This window comes from Callorhinus ursinus, unplaced genomic scaffold (genome assembly GCF_003265705.2).
Source record: "Callorhinus ursinus isolate GAN/ISIS: 27379988/994484 unplaced genomic scaffold, GSC_fseal_2.0 scaffold27, whole genome shotgun sequence".
In the NCBI taxonomy this organism is placed as follows: domain Eukaryota; kingdom Metazoa; phylum Chordata; class Mammalia; order Carnivora; family Otariidae; genus Callorhinus; species Callorhinus ursinus.
Window position 1 is genome coordinate 20,920,244 of NW_027397089.1, and position 18,538 is coordinate 20,938,781.

At 34.9% G+C, this 18,538-nt stretch overlaps 1 protein-coding gene across 2 annotated transcripts in view; it reads left to right on the top strand.

Annotated features, from left to right (window-relative positions):
• LRP6 (LDL receptor related protein 6) overlaps nucleotides 1-18,538 on the top strand; it is a 166,627-nt gene that overhangs the window by 87,919 nt on the left and 60,170 nt on the right. For both annotated transcript variants that reach the window (XM_025879866.2, XM_073877956.1), the window contains exons 4-7: nucleotides 1,362-1,558; nucleotides 3,289-3,420; nucleotides 5,985-6,381; nucleotides 7,518-7,689. In XM_025879866.2, the coding sequence (XP_025735651.1) occupies nucleotides 1,362-1,558; nucleotides 3,289-3,420; nucleotides 5,985-6,381; nucleotides 7,518-7,689 (898 nt within the window). The remainder of the gene's footprint in view (nucleotides 1-1,361; nucleotides 1,559-3,288; nucleotides 3,421-5,984; nucleotides 6,382-7,517; nucleotides 7,690-18,538) is intronic.

An 18,538-nucleotide genomic window follows, 5' to 3' on the forward strand; every position in this document is an offset into this window, starting at 1 on the left:
AACCACTTTGGTAAAAGCCATTCATTTAAAAAGTGGAAGAAACCACCTCAGAAGTTGACATTGTGACAGTTCTTCTAGGGAAATGAGAAGGAAAAGTAATCTGCTAGGGGAAAAAGAAGAAAAATGAGAGGAGAAAATTGTGGTGATATGGGCTGGCAGAGTAGGGATGAGTGTCTAAAACAGAAAATTTGTTTGGTAAACTGGTCATGCTAATCTTGTATTCAGTTTTTTAAAAATCGGGCCTGAATTTAAAACACCTTAGGCTAGGACCATTCCATGTACAATAACAGATATTAACTCTGCTTAGATAAAAATTATCTTATTGCTCTTGAATTTAATTTAGTATGCTGGTGGTCTCTTCAGTATTTTAGATCATCAAGTGATGTCCAGGACCTAAAAACTGGATTATCTTCTCTAAAATATGTGATGTTCTTTATTTCTCTTCAGTTGCTTATACTTCCCATTCCTCCCTCCCAGTCTCTTTATGAAAATATTATATTTGACATTAGATAAATATCGAGTTTTTTTCTTTAATATTATTTTGGAGCAGAACATGATTTGTTCATTTTTCAGGAATATTTACTAATAACTCTCCATGACACTGCAAAGTTCTGTGGTTGAGCACTAATCAGGCTCTCTGCCTTTCCTTTCATATAGTATGGATTGCTTGAGAGATTTTTGGGTCTGTTTCATCTCATGAACATATGATGCCTGTGGCAGCACTTGTTTGTTTGTTTTTTTTTTTTGCTACCTGACTTGTGGAGATTAAGTAACCATATAGCAGAAAGCAAGCAGAAATGATGCTTTACCAGAGCTAGACTGGGGTTTGCAGAAAGAGCTCCACCAGAACACCTTTTTTAGCCTCAAGTATATGTTTTTACTTTTACTTACCAAAACCATATGAGATGATGGAAGAAACAGGCTCAGATTCTTTGTTTTTACACATCAAGAAGGGGAAAACCTATTGCAGATTTAAAACTACTTCACAGTGCCAACTTTAAACCTTGGGATTTTTCTTTTTGCCCACCTGTCTTCTAACAACATGAATTTTGTGGAAGGATGGAAGATGTGAGTTCAGAGATGGGAATTGACAGCAGTGCTAGTACTTGAGCCTTCTCTCTGCTAGTTTGTAATGATCCTGGGGCCTGTTGCCAAGTACTTGGTTGGGAGTTTTGGACACTATGAAAATATATTCAAATTTATTACGTGACTTATTTTTCATAGGTGTATTTGACCTTGAGATATGTGTTACTTGGGATTTGTGTGTGTTATTGTAGAAAACAAGATGTTTTAATGGGCAAAAGCAAGTTTTGATAAAAGAAAATTTAGAAATGTTTGAGTTTTTCTGTTTTTGTTAATAGGCAGGCAGTGGTTAAAGGTTCCCTTCCACATCCTTTTGCCTTGACATTATTTGAGGACACATTGTACTGGACTGACTGGAATACCCACTCCATTTTGGCTTGCAACAAGTACACTGGCGAGGGTCTGCGTGAAATCCATTCTAACATCTTCTCTCCCATGGATATACATGCCTTCAGCCAACAGAGGCAGCCAAATGGTAAGTGATCCTGATTTTTAAATTGCAAGTTGGAATAGCTTTAGCACTCAGATGTCTGGCTTTAGTGAAGGCAGGAGCAGAGAGGTCATATCCAAAGGTAGTAGGAAGGAATAAAACATGGGGAGAATGTCAAAATATAGTTCAGCTTAAATGGCAGCCTAAACCATTTGTACCTTGTTATCTATGACTGTTGACCACCTCAGCCCTTTGTTTGGGTCTGGGGTTATGGTGTCTGAGAAGAGAGAAATAAAATAAGAAATTGAGATAGCTAAGCTTATACACAAATGCATTTCTTCTTTATATTATTTCTCTCTAATGTGTTTTTAAAAACAAACAAGCACTTTTCTTAAATAGAAACCTCTGTGAATCTAACTGGTGAATTTAAGTACCTTAGGTTGCCTAATAAAATACCTGCTTTTTCTGTGCACACTCCCCCCGGCCCCCACGTCCCTTTTTCTTAGTTTTGCTTCTATTTTTGGTCAACCTTTGCAGTGACTTGGGCTTCGGCTGCTGGCAACAATTTCTTGTAAGAGAGGAGTAGAATTAGGTTTAAAAGGAATATGAGAATGTTAAGTGTTTGGCACTTGTATATAAATAAATGTCTGGCATGTGTCTAAGTATATTTCAGATTGTATTCCATAGCCAAAAATAAAGGATTTGGATTCTGCATTGCTTTGTATTAGCTCTATCCATTTAGGGGGAGGTAGTTAAATAATGAACATATTATATTGGAATCTGATGATCATGAGTCCATAAAAATGTTTTTAAATGTATGTGTTGCCCTTTTGTAAAAGTATTGTATGAATTTTTTATTTTCATGTTTAGCCCTTAGGAATTTCCCTGTTTGTTTTTTGTTTTTGTTTAATGGCACTGTTGATCCTTTATATTTTACTAGTTTCAAAATTTGCAGTTATCATTGCTTTATCTTTCATATTTTGTTGGTCTCCATCTTATGTTGATTTTTTATGAATATTATTATTTAAATCCATCCCTTTCCATAGTTTTGACAAAAGTGCTAATTAATCTCTGCTTCTCATTTTAATCTATTATGTATATCTTTTCCATGTTAATCTTTCCAAAGTGGATTTTTCAACATTCTAATTACTTTTCTTGGCTTTCAGTGCCCTCCACCACAATTTGTTCCCATTCTCTGTGCTCACTTAGCTTTAGCTCTTATTAGTCAACAGAAACCTTAATATCTAGTTAGACTATTTGCCTTATTATCTCTCCCAATGTACAGCCTCAAAGCTTTTATTTATACAGTTTTACCACATTTGAAATGTCCTCCTGTCAGTCTTTCCTATCCTTCAGAGGTCCTTTCATGTCCTATGTCCTCCCTGAAAGTTTTCTTCTTTAATCCTTAGTGATTTACTTTCCATTTGACTCTATACTTATTGATGGTCTATCATGTGCAAGATAGCACTTGGTTTCATTGTTTTGTATTTTCTAGTTTGTTAATTTTGGCATACTGACTAGATTGTAAGCTCTTTTAGGGCAGGGGTCTCCTTTATTTCTTGTGTATTCCTCTTTGGGTACAAAATGCTAAGTCAGTTGTCACTGATTAATTCTCTTCCTTGCAAATGGTTTGGTAGTCAAGCACCTGGATGACATTTGGTAGTAATTTGGTTTATCGCAGTTGCTCATGTTATGGTTGTTAACCTTTGTGTACCTAGAGTGAGGGAGGGCATCCATAATCATTGGTATTAATCAGTGTGATTTATATTTGACAGCTACAAATCCATGTGGAATTGATAATGGTGGTTGTTCCCACTTGTGTTTGATGTCTCCAGTCAAGCCTTTTTATCAGTGTGCTTGTCCAACTGGGGTCAAACTCCTGGAGAATGGAAAAACCTGCAAAGATGGTAAGAAGATGGTCTCCAAGAAGGACATATTTCAGATAGCAACTGGAATTCTTTATGATTTATTTTGTTTTCTCTATAATAAGCTCTGTAGGTTACAGTGTTGGGGAGACTGTTGCTTAATCTTTGTCTTCACAATCAGTTCTATAACAGGGGTGTTTTGTGTTTTAGGGCATCTCTTTAATACTGTTTTATAAGTTTAGCATTTTAACTAAATCTTTAACATGCTGTTTTTGAAAAAAATTAGGTGCTATTTCTTTTTTTATGAAATGTCAGTCATTGATACCACAATTGATTCTTGTGAAAATGAGTATTACTTTTCTTAAAGAATATATTTTTAACAGTTGGTAGCATTTGTAAATAAAGGACCTCTGTGCAAGGAAATACTGTTTACTAAACTTTCAACTATAATGACATATCATCAGGTTGGTATATTCCTAAAAAATTATTGAATGATATTTTTAATTGCTTTTTAACAACAGAGAAGTGCTTTCAGAAGAAGAAAAAAAATTCCATATTCTGTTTTTAAAGCAACCTCATTCTGTACTTAACCACTGCCTCTTCTCCTTACTCTCTTAATTCCCTATAGAAAGAGGGCATATTGGAGAAATATGTTGATTTAGGACATTTCAAGGGACTTCTGGTTTGGGAGAACACCAGTTCTTCTCTTTTTCTTCTTAATGAGAATATTATTCTTCATTCTTCAACCAGACCAATCACTGTCTGGTTTTCTAGTCACCAGCAAGACCTGGAAAAAAATTGTTACATTTAGCAGTGGCTTCTTTATCTAACTCTGAAAAGCAGAAGCCTTTATTTCAGAGTGGGTTAGGGAGTTCCTGGTAAAGGGGTCAGGGAGTCAGAGAGATGGAATTGAGCTGGTGTACAGGTTATTTGTCATGACTTGGCATTGATAAATTATCCTCATAGTCAAAGGTGAAGCTGGCTGACTCTTGTCAGATGGTTTCCATGGCAAACAATAATTTGGTTTCAATTTAAAACAAAAGGTTTTTGTAATGTTGCTTTTTTGTTTAAAAATGTAGCCTGACTTGAAAACAGAGGATTTATTTTAGCAATAGTGGTTTGTCTACTCACTCACAGCAGGGCAAATGTACATGTTTAACTAGTATTTTGAATTTTAGAGTACATTTTACATGTAGTAGCTTCAAGTTAACTATTCTGTTTTGATCACCTTGCTCAAATTAACAGCTTCACTTTCTATAACTTCTTTGTTTGCAGAGTTTTGGGGCTGGCTTCTTTTGGTAGTTAGCAGAGGCAGTGAATGGTACAAAGTTAGTCCTGCTTGTTGCCTGCTATGGCATTTAGGGCTGTATTTTCTCTAAGATTGAGTTCATTTATAATTAGTCCTTAAGTCAAAAAGCTGTTGTTGAGAGCTTTACTCCTCTTCTCAGTTTTTTCAGCTATAATTCTAGATTGATGTGAAGCTAAATGTCAGTATTTTCTTTTAGACACTTCTTTGGGAATCTTTTTTCACTCTTTCAGATGTCAGCTTGCTTACTGTCTTTTATAGTTAGATGATTTTACTGGTTCTTGAACGTTAAAAAATCAAAACAAAAAGATTGAGCTTAATGTCCTCATTCTCAGCTGTGTTTTTATTGAATACTACTTTGAGTTAAAAACATTTCATAAATGAATCTGATTTAAAACTCAGTGAAATAAAAACTTGAAAGTGTTTCTTTTCTAATGATAGTAATAATATATTAGCTAGTATTTATCAAATACTTATATGTTCAGTACATTCCTGAATTTTACGTGGATCTTATTTAATCCTCACAGCAGCCCTGTGAGATATAAATGAAGAAACTAGGTTTAGAGAGATGAAGTTTTGCCTAAGTTTGTATAGGAACTTGAATCCAACAGTTCTGTCAGATCTACAACTCTTACTCTTCACCAGTATGTTACATTTATCTGATTCCCTCTCTTTGCTGCTGCTTTTTCCTTCACCATAGCTCTCTGTGTCATTAATTATGTCCAGCATTGCCCTATAGTTCTCTTTAAGACAGCCTAACTGAAATAAAATTTACATGTTATAAATTTCAGTCATTTCAAGTGTACAATTCAGTGGTTTTTAACTAATTTACTGTTGTGAAACCATCACAATCCAATTTTAGAACATTCTCATCAAACACAAAAGATCTTTGTCTTGGATTCATTTACCTTTGTAAACATACTTCTCAAACAAAGGACCTATATCCTATGTCTCCTTCCTTTAATACTCAGCTACTCAACTTCTTAGTCATTACGTAGTCATTCTTCATTATACCTTTAAGTAGCTGTTATTAATTTCAGGGGCTATATAACAGATGAACCAGAGAAGGAATCAAAACTTGATTTGGAGAGCTGAGCCATTATAGAGCTTGACCTCATAGTCAAGCTGTTCCTGGTTCACTATGTTACTTTCCATTTTCACCCTAAATGGACCCTGAGTATCCTTTTATACTCCTTTACTTTTCAATTCTTGAAGAAATTCTGCATTCTTTATTTAGAGTGACTAAATTTTGCCTGTGGTTTTGAATTTTTTCTTCATTTATCTCACGTTATTGTTCTAGGTGCCACTGAATTACTGCTTTTAGCACGAAGGACAGACTTGAGACGCATTTCTTTGGATACACCAGATTTCACAGACATTGTTTTACAGTTGGAAGACATCCGTCATGCCATTGCCATAGATTATGATCCTGTGGAAGGCTATATCTACTGGACTGATGATGAAGTGAGGGCCATACGCCGCTCATTCATAGATGGATCTGGCAGTCAGTTTGTGGTCACCGCTCAAATTGCGCATCCTGATGGCATTGCTGTTGACTGGGTTGCCCGAAATCTTTACTGGACAGACACTGGCACTGATCGGATAGAAGTGACAAGGCTCAATGGGACCATGAGGAAGATCTTGATTTCAGAGGACTTGGAGGAACCCCGGGCTATTGTGTTAGATCCCATGGTTGGGTAAGAAGCTCTGCTGATAGAAAATTTTGCCTGGTGTTTCTGTTTTCTACAGGTTCCTAAAAACATTGACAAAAACAATATGAAGTAGGTGTTGGTTTTCAGTAAACAGCTCATCAGTGGCTGTTCATTTTTAGAACATAGTGATTGGAATAAAATCTCAAGTTAAAGAATTGCTAATTTTTTTCCTTGACTGTTTTGAATATTTTTCTAAATTAAGTCAATACTTGCTGACTTTGGGTGTTGGCTACAGATTTTGCTGAGGTTGCATCATGACCATGAAAAATGTGGAAAGAAATTATTTTCAGAACTCTTTCTCTTCCCCTAGAAGATTTAATTTCATCCCATTTTTGGTACTTCTAGAATGATATGGTAAAGGATATATCTTACTTTTTATATCCCAAGTTATGTGAATGACTTGAATTTTTTTTGGGTCATAACACTCTGACCACAGTTTGGGGAAGAACACAGCTTTCTGTATACTCACCAATGTTATTTGTTACTATGAGATTCATTCTAAGGGTGAACATAGTGACAAATTATTACACTTCAGTGTATATCAATGCTTGGAGCCACTTAAACTCCCAGGAACCACAGCAGTTACTTAGCACTACAGAAAGAGTTATTTTGGGAATTCAGTTTGTCATCTGAATATTACTACTGGGGTAGCCTTTTTGTGTCAGAGATGACAAGCCAGCAAGAAAAAAAGATGACTGGGGTGTCTGGCTGGCTCAGTCAGAAAAGCATGTAACTTTTGATCTTGGGGTCATGAGTTCAAGCCCCATGTTAGGTGTAGAGATTACTTAAATAAATAAAAAGTTTAGAAAAAAAGAAAAAGAGATGACTGTTAGTGGGAAGGAGCACAAAATATTTTGAAGAAACATAACTAAAAGTGGAATCTCATTATTGGAAGGCATTTTTATGATCAGTTCTAGAAAACACTGATCTGAAAATTTCCTACAAGCATGTATATACTGCTGTTATGTCTTAAACATGAATTTTGAGTATGTTTAAGTCCTGTTTTTTTCCCTTCTATGGTGTTAACTGATACCAGTGTCATGTGAGGGGTGGACCTTTAGAGTATCTGAAGGTTACAGTTTATTGTCTGTTTTTAGCTCATTTTCTGTATACTTCTGTAGGTACATGTATTGGACTGACTGGGGAGAAATCCCGAAAATTGAGCGAGCAGCTCTGGATGGTTCCGACCGAGTAGTGTTGGTTAACACTTCTCTTGGTTGGCCAAATGGTTTAGCCTTGGATTATGATGAAGGCAAAATATACTGGGGAGATGCCAAAACAGACAAAATTGAGGTTGGTTCTTGCTTTTTCCTTTTAAAACCAGTTTTATAATGGTTTTTAAGTTGATGTTAATTGATGCAGATATTTTTGCCTCCTGTCTGGGTTGCCAGAGGTATCTTGTACGGAAATTTTATTCAACTTTCAGGATGCTAGGGATTATGTATTCTCTTCCACTGAAACCTCTAAGATTTCTGAGCTATATTGGCATGAGAAATGGATATTCCTCTATTTCCAGTCCTAAAAGCTTATGTGAGTGATTTTCCTCATTATGGATAAAGCCACTGTATGAATTTCCTAGAGACAGTTTCTGTACAAATCAAATATTATACTGGCAGAGCTGGTCGTTCTGTCAGGAGAACAAAGCTCATATGTGCATGTATAACTTTTGTTGTCACTGGTGTTGGAGGCAGGTGGTGGCATATATTCAGTATTAAGGTGGTTACATGCAAACAGTTTTTAAATTGATTTATGAGCTTTGTAGGAGAAAGATTAATTCATCAAAGCTTGGGGGAAAATATTTACCATATGGTAGAATTAAGTTGTAGCAATCAGAATAGAGTTATGGTGGAAACAACCAGTGGTGAATCACAATAAATCAGTGGTTTATCACAGTGCTTTGTAGATGGCATATATCTAGATGTTGAATATGAGCTCTAACCTTCACAACTTTGAGTTAAGCTGTGCTATAGGTCTTATGGATCACATACTTATGGCTCACGTACTTTCTTTCACAGTATTTCTTTGGGGATGCATGACTTGTCATATAAGGAATGGCTTGGAATGGCTCTTCAGAGCCACAGCACATATCTCCTAACAGATGCATAATTTTTGCTCCAGAGCCATTATTTTAGAAAGGTAGTTCTTAGGAGTGCCAGGGACTCTGGGGGAATAATGAATTAAAGGGTCTTCTCAGAATGGAAACTTGGAATAGAAAAACCCATTAGTGTTCCATAAGGCTCAAATACTGAAAACTGTATTTCTTATTCGTGCAGCTGGTTTGCATTAATAGAAAATTTTGCGTAGACTTGTCTATACAAATTTCCTCCCTCTTAGTGTTCACTGCCCCCCTCCCCCTTAAATCCAAGTTAGTATTTGAATCTTTAACAGCTTAGAGTGCAGTGCTCATGAAACCAAAGTTATGGGTTCATTTTTTTTTTTAGACAGGCTATTAGCTTCCTGCTTGGGTCAGCCTAAGTACAAATTGCACACCCATTTCCGAGCAGTTCACAAATGTGTATTGTTGACCAGCTTTGGACCATACGTGAGAGTATAGTATTACTACTCTTAGAAAAACAGTTTAAAGCTCATGTGTCCTACGAGAATGTTTGTACATAAGCAAAGAACACTTGATTTATTATTTTGTAGGGATTTTTAAAATTCTATATTTGGTATCTTTTAAAACTTACTGTGACTGATTAGATTGTAAATGAGACATTTGTTTCTTACTGGGAATTTTTCATGTCTTTATTTTTCACACTTCAGGTCACTTTCAGTACTTTAGATACAGATTTTTATTCAAAATCACAAATTGTTTAGGAGGGATTTAGGTAGACGAGCGAGAACTTTTGGAGGTTCTGAGTGACAATGAGAATAAGAATGAATCACATCATATAACAACATATAATATTGATTAAACAGGATTTATTTTCTTGGTTTGCAGTAAGTACAGTAGATCTTAAAATTAGCATTCATTCTGGCTGTTCTGTGTTCTTGAGCTATATACATGTGTATGCAGTGGTGTCACTTCCTCCCTCATTTCCTTCTTTTCTTCCTTGAGTGGTACCAGCATCCTTAAAGCCTGCCTTTCACATCTATTTCTCCTCTTCCAGGTTTGCTCTCTGTCCTCTTTTTGACAGATTATTTGGGGTTAGTGGTACATCTACCTCCACCAGATTATACATACAAAGACCTCCTCTTGTTCTTTCCCCTGGAGATTCTGATGAAGTTTCTCTAATTGAGCATCAGTGCTTTTGTCATTTTCTTTTCATAGACACATCTGAGAAGTAAAGAGAGCAGGTATTGTTATTTATTCTCTTCTTAATTTATGATGATGTGTAAAATTTTTGGTATACGGCTTATTAAGGAAGGAGTACAGCTCTTCATCTAAATTAATCTTGCATAAACTGTTAGTTTCTCTTTCTGAGACTAATGGTGATTATAGGAGCAACTACCACAACCAGCTTTTCATCTCACTTTACTTGATAGTAGGTTGAATATAGTGAACTTGAAAATTTTTGGAAAAATATATAATTTTTTAAATGCTTCTTTTTCTAAAGAGATTATTTGCTAGCCTTCTGTTATGTAGCAGGTGATCCTAACTCTACTGATCTTACCCTGGTCTAGGTGATGACATGCTCCCTTCCAGTCTATCCTCTTAAGAAATCTTCCAGTGGACTTGTCCAGTCACCTGAAACTAATGTAACATTGTGTATCAACTACAGTTTAAAAAAAAAAGAAAGCTTCCCAGCTTTTTGTCATGTCCAAGAATGAAAGTTGCTTTTTCCTGGGAGTCTAAGAAAATATTAAATAATAGTTGTATAGCCCTGTTCTCTTCTGGAAGACTTTGAGTTCACTTGGGATCAAACTGCCCTATATGTTTTTATAGTACATTTGAAAAGAAAAGATTGTGATTTGGTAAATTTTTATGTAGCAATTGTAAGGCATAGGAAACTCTTTGTTTTGACTGGGTCTTATGGGAAGAGCTCAGAATGTTCATGCTATCTGTGCCATCAGTGGAGATTCCTTAGATCAGGTTCTCACTCCCTTTTCTGTAAGTGGTAATATGGTGATATAACCAGATGCTGGATATATTGGAGAGCTGCAGGTTTCAGATTTGGTTTTTATTGTGCAGAGTTGCAGAAAGAACAAATAGGTTTATCTAAGTTTATAACCAGCTTCTGCAAAGAGGGATGGGACACAGGGTTGCTAATGATGCCACGTTTTTTAAAAGATAGTCATAATATTGGCTGGCACGTTAATATAAGGATGTGTTTAGGGGCGCCTGGGTAGCACAGTTGGTTGGGCGTCCTATTCTTGATTTTGGCTTGGGTTGTGGTCTCAGGGTCGTGGGATCGAGCCCCATGTCGGGCTCCATGCTGAGCAAGGAGTCTGCTTGGGACTCTCTTTCCCTCTCGCCCTATGCTCACACTCTCTCTTTCTAAAATAAATAGATAAATCTTAAAAAAAGAGAATGTGTCTGTTAGGATATATCTGATTTTCCTACTTGTCAGATGATAGTGACCACTTATCTGTAGGTGTTATATAAAAGGTACATGCTGGTACTTGTTTATGCTTCTTATTCATTATGCTAAAATAATTTCATCACCTTTTACAAACAAGCTTCTTATTTATTTGTCTGCACAGAGCTCCCCCCCACTCCCCACCCCCAGGCCAACCCGAGTATTACTATAGTGTTCTGGGGCTTCCTTATATAATCCTAAAGCATTAGCAGAAAGGAACATTTCTGTTTTTCTGATAGGACAATCATCAAATAATCCTTTATTTCTATTTTATAAGACCCTACAGTAGGCAGAAGCACATTGTGTCTTAACAACATTTGTATTTTTCTTGGTCAGGTTTTACTGCCAAAAACATCTGTTGCACTGAGGGCATGCAATACTGCTTTTCAGTAGCAAAGACTTATAAATTATCAATGATAATTTATAAGTTTAAAGCATTTTCTTGCCATTATATAAAGTTAAGAATGTTACATCAGCTTGGGTTATTTTTTGTTTTGTTTTGAGGATACTTTTCTCATTATATACAACTTACCTGATTGACAAAATTAATGACTGTGTTTTGAATCACTGGTTTTATTGAAAATGACATTGTCAAATATTTCTCAATTTATTTTTTTATTATATGCTTTTTATTTCATTTTTCCTTCTTTCATTTCTGAGCTTCTGACAAACACAACAACACCTACTAGTTATAGATAAAAAAAGATTTCTTACCTACTTTAAGGGGATGTAGATTTGTTTTTACTCTCTTACTATAAATTTCCCTGCTTTGGAGAATATAATGTCCACAGGTAGTTTTTGTCCACATTTAATTATACCTGACACAACTTTGGGAAACAGAGATTATTAGAGCCTTAAGTACAAAGAAATTTTGAATAAAGAGGGTATTATTGTGTAGGATGTGTGCTGAAAACTTGACAATTGGTGAATGATCTAGTTCATATTCTAAGCCTGTAATTGTAGGACTACATTTTCCCCTCATGACAACTTCCTCTGTTTTGTCAATATCCTAATTTGTTTTCCAAGTATTCATATTTCTTTGTAATTTCTTTGTCTGGCATCTTTAGCCTGTGTATTGTGAAAGTCTGTTAAAGTACACAAGGGCCCATTTATGGTTTTTCTTAATCATTTCTTTCTAAGATTAATTCTTCCTTAAGAAATTATAATAATATAATCATCTGCTGTTGAGATAAAGCTCTTTTGATTATATGACAGGTACCAACAGGTACTTCCTTTTGAATCTTTACCAGTTTATAACATTCAATGCTCCTTAAAATTGATTTTTTTTTTCAGTTTTAGAGAAATATTCAAGATAATGAGCCTAAATACCTGCATCTTTGCCCCTTTCTACTACTTTACAACACTATATGTGTTGTATGTGAATGTGTATGTGTATGTGAATATATATTTTTCCTTATTTGTTCCTGGCATATTGTAACTGAAGAATATTGATAAACACCATCATTAGATTCCTCAGCTCAACAGAATACCTGGATTAGGGGCTTATATTCATTGAGTTATAAGCATGGTGCTATCCTTTTATATCATCTTGCATCTGTTTAGGGTGTATTTTATAACATATTTTTGAATTCCTATTTGAAAGTTATCTTTTGATGTACAATTCAAGCAACATTATTTAACTTGTTATAATCTACAGCAGCCAAAGCAGTACATCATCTAATTATATGCCCTGTTGTCTCATTATCCACTCTACTTTGTCTGGCTCTAAAAAAATTATTGCACATATATAATGAGAGAAACTTGCTTGATGATGAGTATAATCATGCTTTCCTGAAATGCCACAACAAACCCTTAGAGCCTCACCAAACAAGATGCTTTGCCTCACTTAGGAGTTAGTATAGTTTTATCTATGTAAATTAGAAAAATCTCAGTCATGTTATTTTAGTGACCAAGTTTGAACTTGCTCTTGGATCATGTAAAAATGTTCTGTTGTTACCCTTCTCGTGTTTTAGTATAAAACCATATAATGTATGTGGAGATATTTTTAGCTTCAAACTTCCTTTTTAGGTTCCTTTGGTTTTTGTACTCAAGTAAAAGAGTGCTGATTTTAATGTCCTGCTTTCTTAGGAAGAGAAGTTAGCTTCTTTACAGTTGGTAACGGTATTTAGTTGTTATGAGTGGTAATCTCTAGATCTTTATAGAAAAATTTTGTAATAGTAGACCCTGACCTTAATTCTTGTTTGATTTTTCCATTTAACTGAGTGACCTTAGATAATTCACATAATAATCTGGTCTTTGTATTTTGACCAGTAAGATCATTTAAACCAGATGATGTTTAGGTTTCTTCCCGTTATAACATTTGCTGGTGTTTTTTTGTACTAACTGCGTTATTTTAGATTAAGAACAGATAATACATTTGCCTTGGGAGAGTTGCTTAAAGGAAACTTATATTCAGATGACATGAATATTTTCTTTAAATTTTTCCTTACCTATGGTGCATTGAATCCCTATTAACTAAAGAAAACTTGCCTTTTGGGGGTTCAAAATCTTCAGTAACTCAATTTTACTGAAAGCAACTTCTTGTAATACTTGTTTATATTTTGTATTGACCTATATACAAGCTATTCCATTATTAACATGCTTGGGAGGTTTAAATAAATGTTTAAAGCTGTTGTTTGAAATTAGCCAAGCATGTAAATGTTTTTACTAAAGGAGTTCATGTAAAACATTATTTTTCAGGAGGTTATTTCTCTATAGGTGGGAAACTATTATACTTTTACAGGGGTCATAGAGATTTACTGTTTTTAGAGAGTTTGGAAAGGGTAGGCAGTCAAACAATTGCAAGGACCACAATTTTGGGACTTCTTGGGAGGGACTTTGCAAAACACTGAGCAGTTAAAAGTGACAAGTATTTTTAACTTCCTACTTAAATTTAAAATTATCACCAGCTATATGAAGATTCTGTGTAATAGTTATTCCTGAAGTTACCCATAATGAAGAAAGGCTTCTCCATTTTTTTTGCACTTTAAGTGTAGTTTACAATTTAAAAATTTAGACCTTCTAAGAATATTACAATGCAGGTTCTCTGATTTTTTTTGTTGAACACACAGATTTCCCAAACTGTTCATTCATTGTACTATAATTTTTTTTGTTAGATTTGATTTGAAATAACTAAATCTTAGAGAAGGATTAGAATTCCTTTGGTTGCAGTGAGATTTTCAGTAGACTGGTATTTGTTTAGTATTTCATTTATAATTATGAGCTTCTGAAATTTTCCAGGCTTCTAGAGTTTCTGAGTAGGAATGAAATTAGAGGCTTTATGCAATTAATATCACCCCTATTCAGAGTTTTTTGTTTTTGTTCATTTATTTTTGATTTTCGGTTGACTAAATGCCTTGGCTTTTTTATTTGGTTGAGATTTGTAATATTGCTTTTATGTTTTAGCTACAGTGTTATTCTTAAAATATGAAAAAAACCCTCCTATGCCATAATAGATTTCATTAGTCTCAAGATAGTAAGTAAACAATGTTTCATGGGTTTTCAAAACTGTTTTTGCATTAAAAAAACTGGTTTTAGTTCTCATAAAATTAGCTATGGTTTCTAGATATCATGCTCACAGAAACATTAGTTCCTTCTGCCCTAGGTTTCTCTTCCTAAAATTCAGCATTCTTTGTCACTTTTTGCTTAGTTTGTTTCTTTTATTTGCCTAAGGTCATAAAACTTTCTATTTAGGAAAAAAAAAGATGAATTCCAATTTCCTGATTCCTAATACAGTACTTTCGGTGTTGTGCTATGTTGCCTCTTTTTTTAGACTATTCATTTGAGATAATTTCAGACTTACAAAAAATTTGCAATAGATCTCTCAGCCAGTTTCATTTTACATACTTACAGAACAGTTATCAACACCAGGAAATTAACATTGATATGATTTCCATTATGCTTATTATATTTATTAATTGGAATTTTCCTGTAAGGAAGAGCTGTTCACTCTCTTCTATTCAGTTTTTTATATGTATATTAATATGGAACCATGGGTATTTATTCTGTAAAATTGTAGAATATTATAAGGTTATATTCCATTATTATTGTTGCAAAAATTGTCCCAGAATTGGCATTAGTAGCCCATTCAACTTGATTCCTGTGACCTTTTCACGAGGCTCCATCTCTTTTTTTTAATTGTGGTTAAAAAAAACACATGACAAAATCTACCATCATAACCATTTTTAAGCAGAGAGTAGTGTTAATTATATGCATGTTGTTGTGCAATAAAATCTCTATGACTTTTTCATCTTGCAAAACTGAAATTCTGTCAGACAACTTCCTTTTTCTCCCTGCCCAGGTGACCACCATTTTACTTTGTTTCTAAGATTTTGACTTCTTTAGATACCTAAAGTGGAATCATACAGTATTATCTTTTTGTTGCTGGGTTATTTCACTTAGCGTGAAATCCTCATAGTTCCTCCATTTTGTAGCATATAACAAGACTCTCTTCTTAAAGGCTGAATTTTCTTTATCCATTCATCCATCAGTGGATATTTAGGTTGGTTCCACCTTTTGGCTATTATGAATAATGCTGCAGTGAACATGGATGTGCAAATAAATATCTCTTTCAGATCCCGTTTTCAGTTCTTTTAGATATATACCCAGAAGTGGGATTGCTGGATCATGTGGTGATTCTGTATTTCAAGGAACCTCCATTATTTTAAAGCACTTTCTGGAACAACAATATATTCAGCTTTATCTTACATTTATCTTGCGTTAGCCCTGGAATTAACTATTACTCTAAGGAGCCATAGTTCTGTTTAATGAAGAATAGTATTTTTTTTTTTTAAGATTTTATTTATCCCTTAAAGAGAGAGCACAAGCAGAGGGGGAGAAGCAGAGGGAGAGCGAGAAGCGGACTCCCCGCTGAGCAGGGAGCCCAATGAGGGGCTTGATCCCAGGACCTGGAGATCATGACCTGAACCAAAGGCAGATGCTCAACCATATGAGCCACCCAGGCACTCCTGAAAAATAGTATTTAAAAATCAATATCTGGGGGCTGCCTGGCTGGATCAGGGTCGTGAGATCGAGCCCCACATTGGGTGGAGAGATTACTTAAAAAAAAAAAAAAACTTTAAAAAATGAAAGTAAATAAAACCAATACCTGAACATAAGGCATACTCACTGGTACTGAAGTACTTTGCCTTTCAATAATAAGGTGTTGATTATTATTTCTACTCAGACTCCAAATAGACTTTACTTTAGTTGTGCTTGAAGAGAAAGGAAGAGAGCAGTTTTCCCTTGTTAACATGTTTCCTGCATTAGAGTTTTTTGAAGGCCCTAGGACAGTGGCACTCTCAAGTGTCTCATGAAGCAGTTGAGTATAATTGAACAAGGTGGTGTTGTATTTATCATTATGATGCCTTGAACTGAAAATATGTTAATTTTCTAGTTTTCCTGAGTAATTTTGGTTTTAGAAAGCTTTGGTCACAGCAATTCTTAGCTCTATCTGTAAAAGAGCATAGTAGTTAACTGCAGTTGTTTAATGCTGTAAGCATGACTCCTTGAAAAAATAAAACTACCCAATGAAACTATGATATTTCTCTTTTCACATTAAAAATCTCTTGTATTTACTTGAACTAGGTTAAAAGGCTGTAAATGCAGGACTGTGATTGCCCTTATGCTCTTTTACACAGGTGCATGGTATCTCTTTACTTCCCCTGCCAGTTCCAAAGCGTTTCTCTTTACTTGTCACCCCAGTGAGATCCTGCATGATTGAGTTGTTCTTTCCATGGATGTATATTCCATTTTACCATTTCTGTGAAATTATATTTTTATACCCTATTATCAGTCAGCCTCCAATGAGATCTATTGTCTCTTTATATATAAATATTAATTCACTATTTGTTTTGGATATTGGCTGGAACATTAGAGAGGAATGGTTCATTGTGAGCATAATTTGGATGTCATAGTATTCCCACTCTAGCTCATTTTATGATAGGTGCCTGGTTGTCCTGTTGTCATCTCTTTCTGGAATGTGTCTAGTCAAGTGAAGTTGCATAGCAACAACTTTAGTAGTAGCCTGGCTGCATACCTAAATTTCATGGGTAATCCTGTCTTGACATTTAATAAGCTGATGAAACTGCTCAAAAAACCAAATGTGATATCTATAGAAGGTTTGCTATTACCTCCTTTCTGTGGAGATATTCTGGTTAACCCACATCTGTTTCCTGTTGTAGCCTATATTCTCAGTGTGGTTTGTAATATTTGGGAATGCCTCAGAATAGTTAAATCCCTACCACAATGTGGTTGAAGCAGTTGAAACCACTGGAGACTCTGGTTCAGATTTGGAGGTAGATTTTAGAAGTGACAGAAGCCCAATTTCAGTTTAACTAATTAAACCACTCTGAGGTAATACAGCGAAGCACACCCTCAAAAGCTGCCAGAAGATTTAATTAGTGTTGGCTCAACTTTTAAAGCATAAGGGTAATCTTTTGGAATCACTTAAAATGGTTCATTTGTTCTGGGTTCAGAATGTACAAGCAAGCTTTAACCAGGATTTGTGTTGTTATTTTAAACATAAGGGGCTTAAAACCATATTTACAAACCTAGTAACCTGTCCAAAACTGTTACTTGTTGGGTATGAGAGATGTAATAGTGCTTTTCTTTGAGACAAAGCAGCATGTTCTTTTTCACTGTGTTGCTTCTGCCCAGTAGAGATTGTGTGGCTGGTAAAAGAAATATTTAGGGAAAAAGCCATTTTCTAATAGAAGTGTCACCACTACAAAAGTAATGGGAGGAAATAAGAGTTCAGAAAGGAATCACTGGACTCTGTATAAAGGGATTTATATGGTTCCTTAGATGTAAAGTCTCACAATCAGATTTTTTAAGTTGTTGATCCCTTAATCTCTTCAGAGGATTGTTATAATTGCTTTCCACATCATAACAACAAAAATGATAACAGCATTTGTTAATGACAGCTATTATTATTATTATTCAGGTGCCCTTGGACTTGCACCTTATCTTTCCTCCCCCCTTTTTTTTAATTATGAAAAATTTCAGACATACAGTAAAGCAGAATAAAGATTCTCACGAACCATCAGCTTTAACCATTATTATTAGTACATGGTCAATCTAGAATATTCTCTTAGTGGGAGAGCCAAGGAGATGGCAGGTATGGATTATCTATTAATATAACTGTGGTTGTAATGTTGGGATAACCTAAAAGAAATGAAAGAATCAAGCCTTTGTCCTTGTTCTTATAAGTCTCAGCTAGTGTTGAAATTTAAACTTTCAAATGTGATAAAGACTGAAAAAAAGCATTATTAATTTTTTCCCATCGGAAATAATTTTTTAAAAATAATTTTAACCCATATTAGAATTAAGTATAGTATAGCTGAAGAGGGAGGAAAGACCAAATGGAAGACACTTAATTGTTTTTGTGGCTTTACTGAGCCTGAAGGGTATAGAGGGCAGCCTTGTCACAGCAGGTGTGAGAGGGGACAGAGATGTAATCTAAAGGAGTACGTTAATTTTGTTGTAGGCTGTATAGTCACCGCCATGAAATTCTAATCCTACACAGTCCATTATGTAGCCAGTGACCACACATAGCTGTGGAGCACTCAAAGTGGCTACTCTAACTAGAGATGCTTGAAATGTAAAATACATACTAAGAAGGC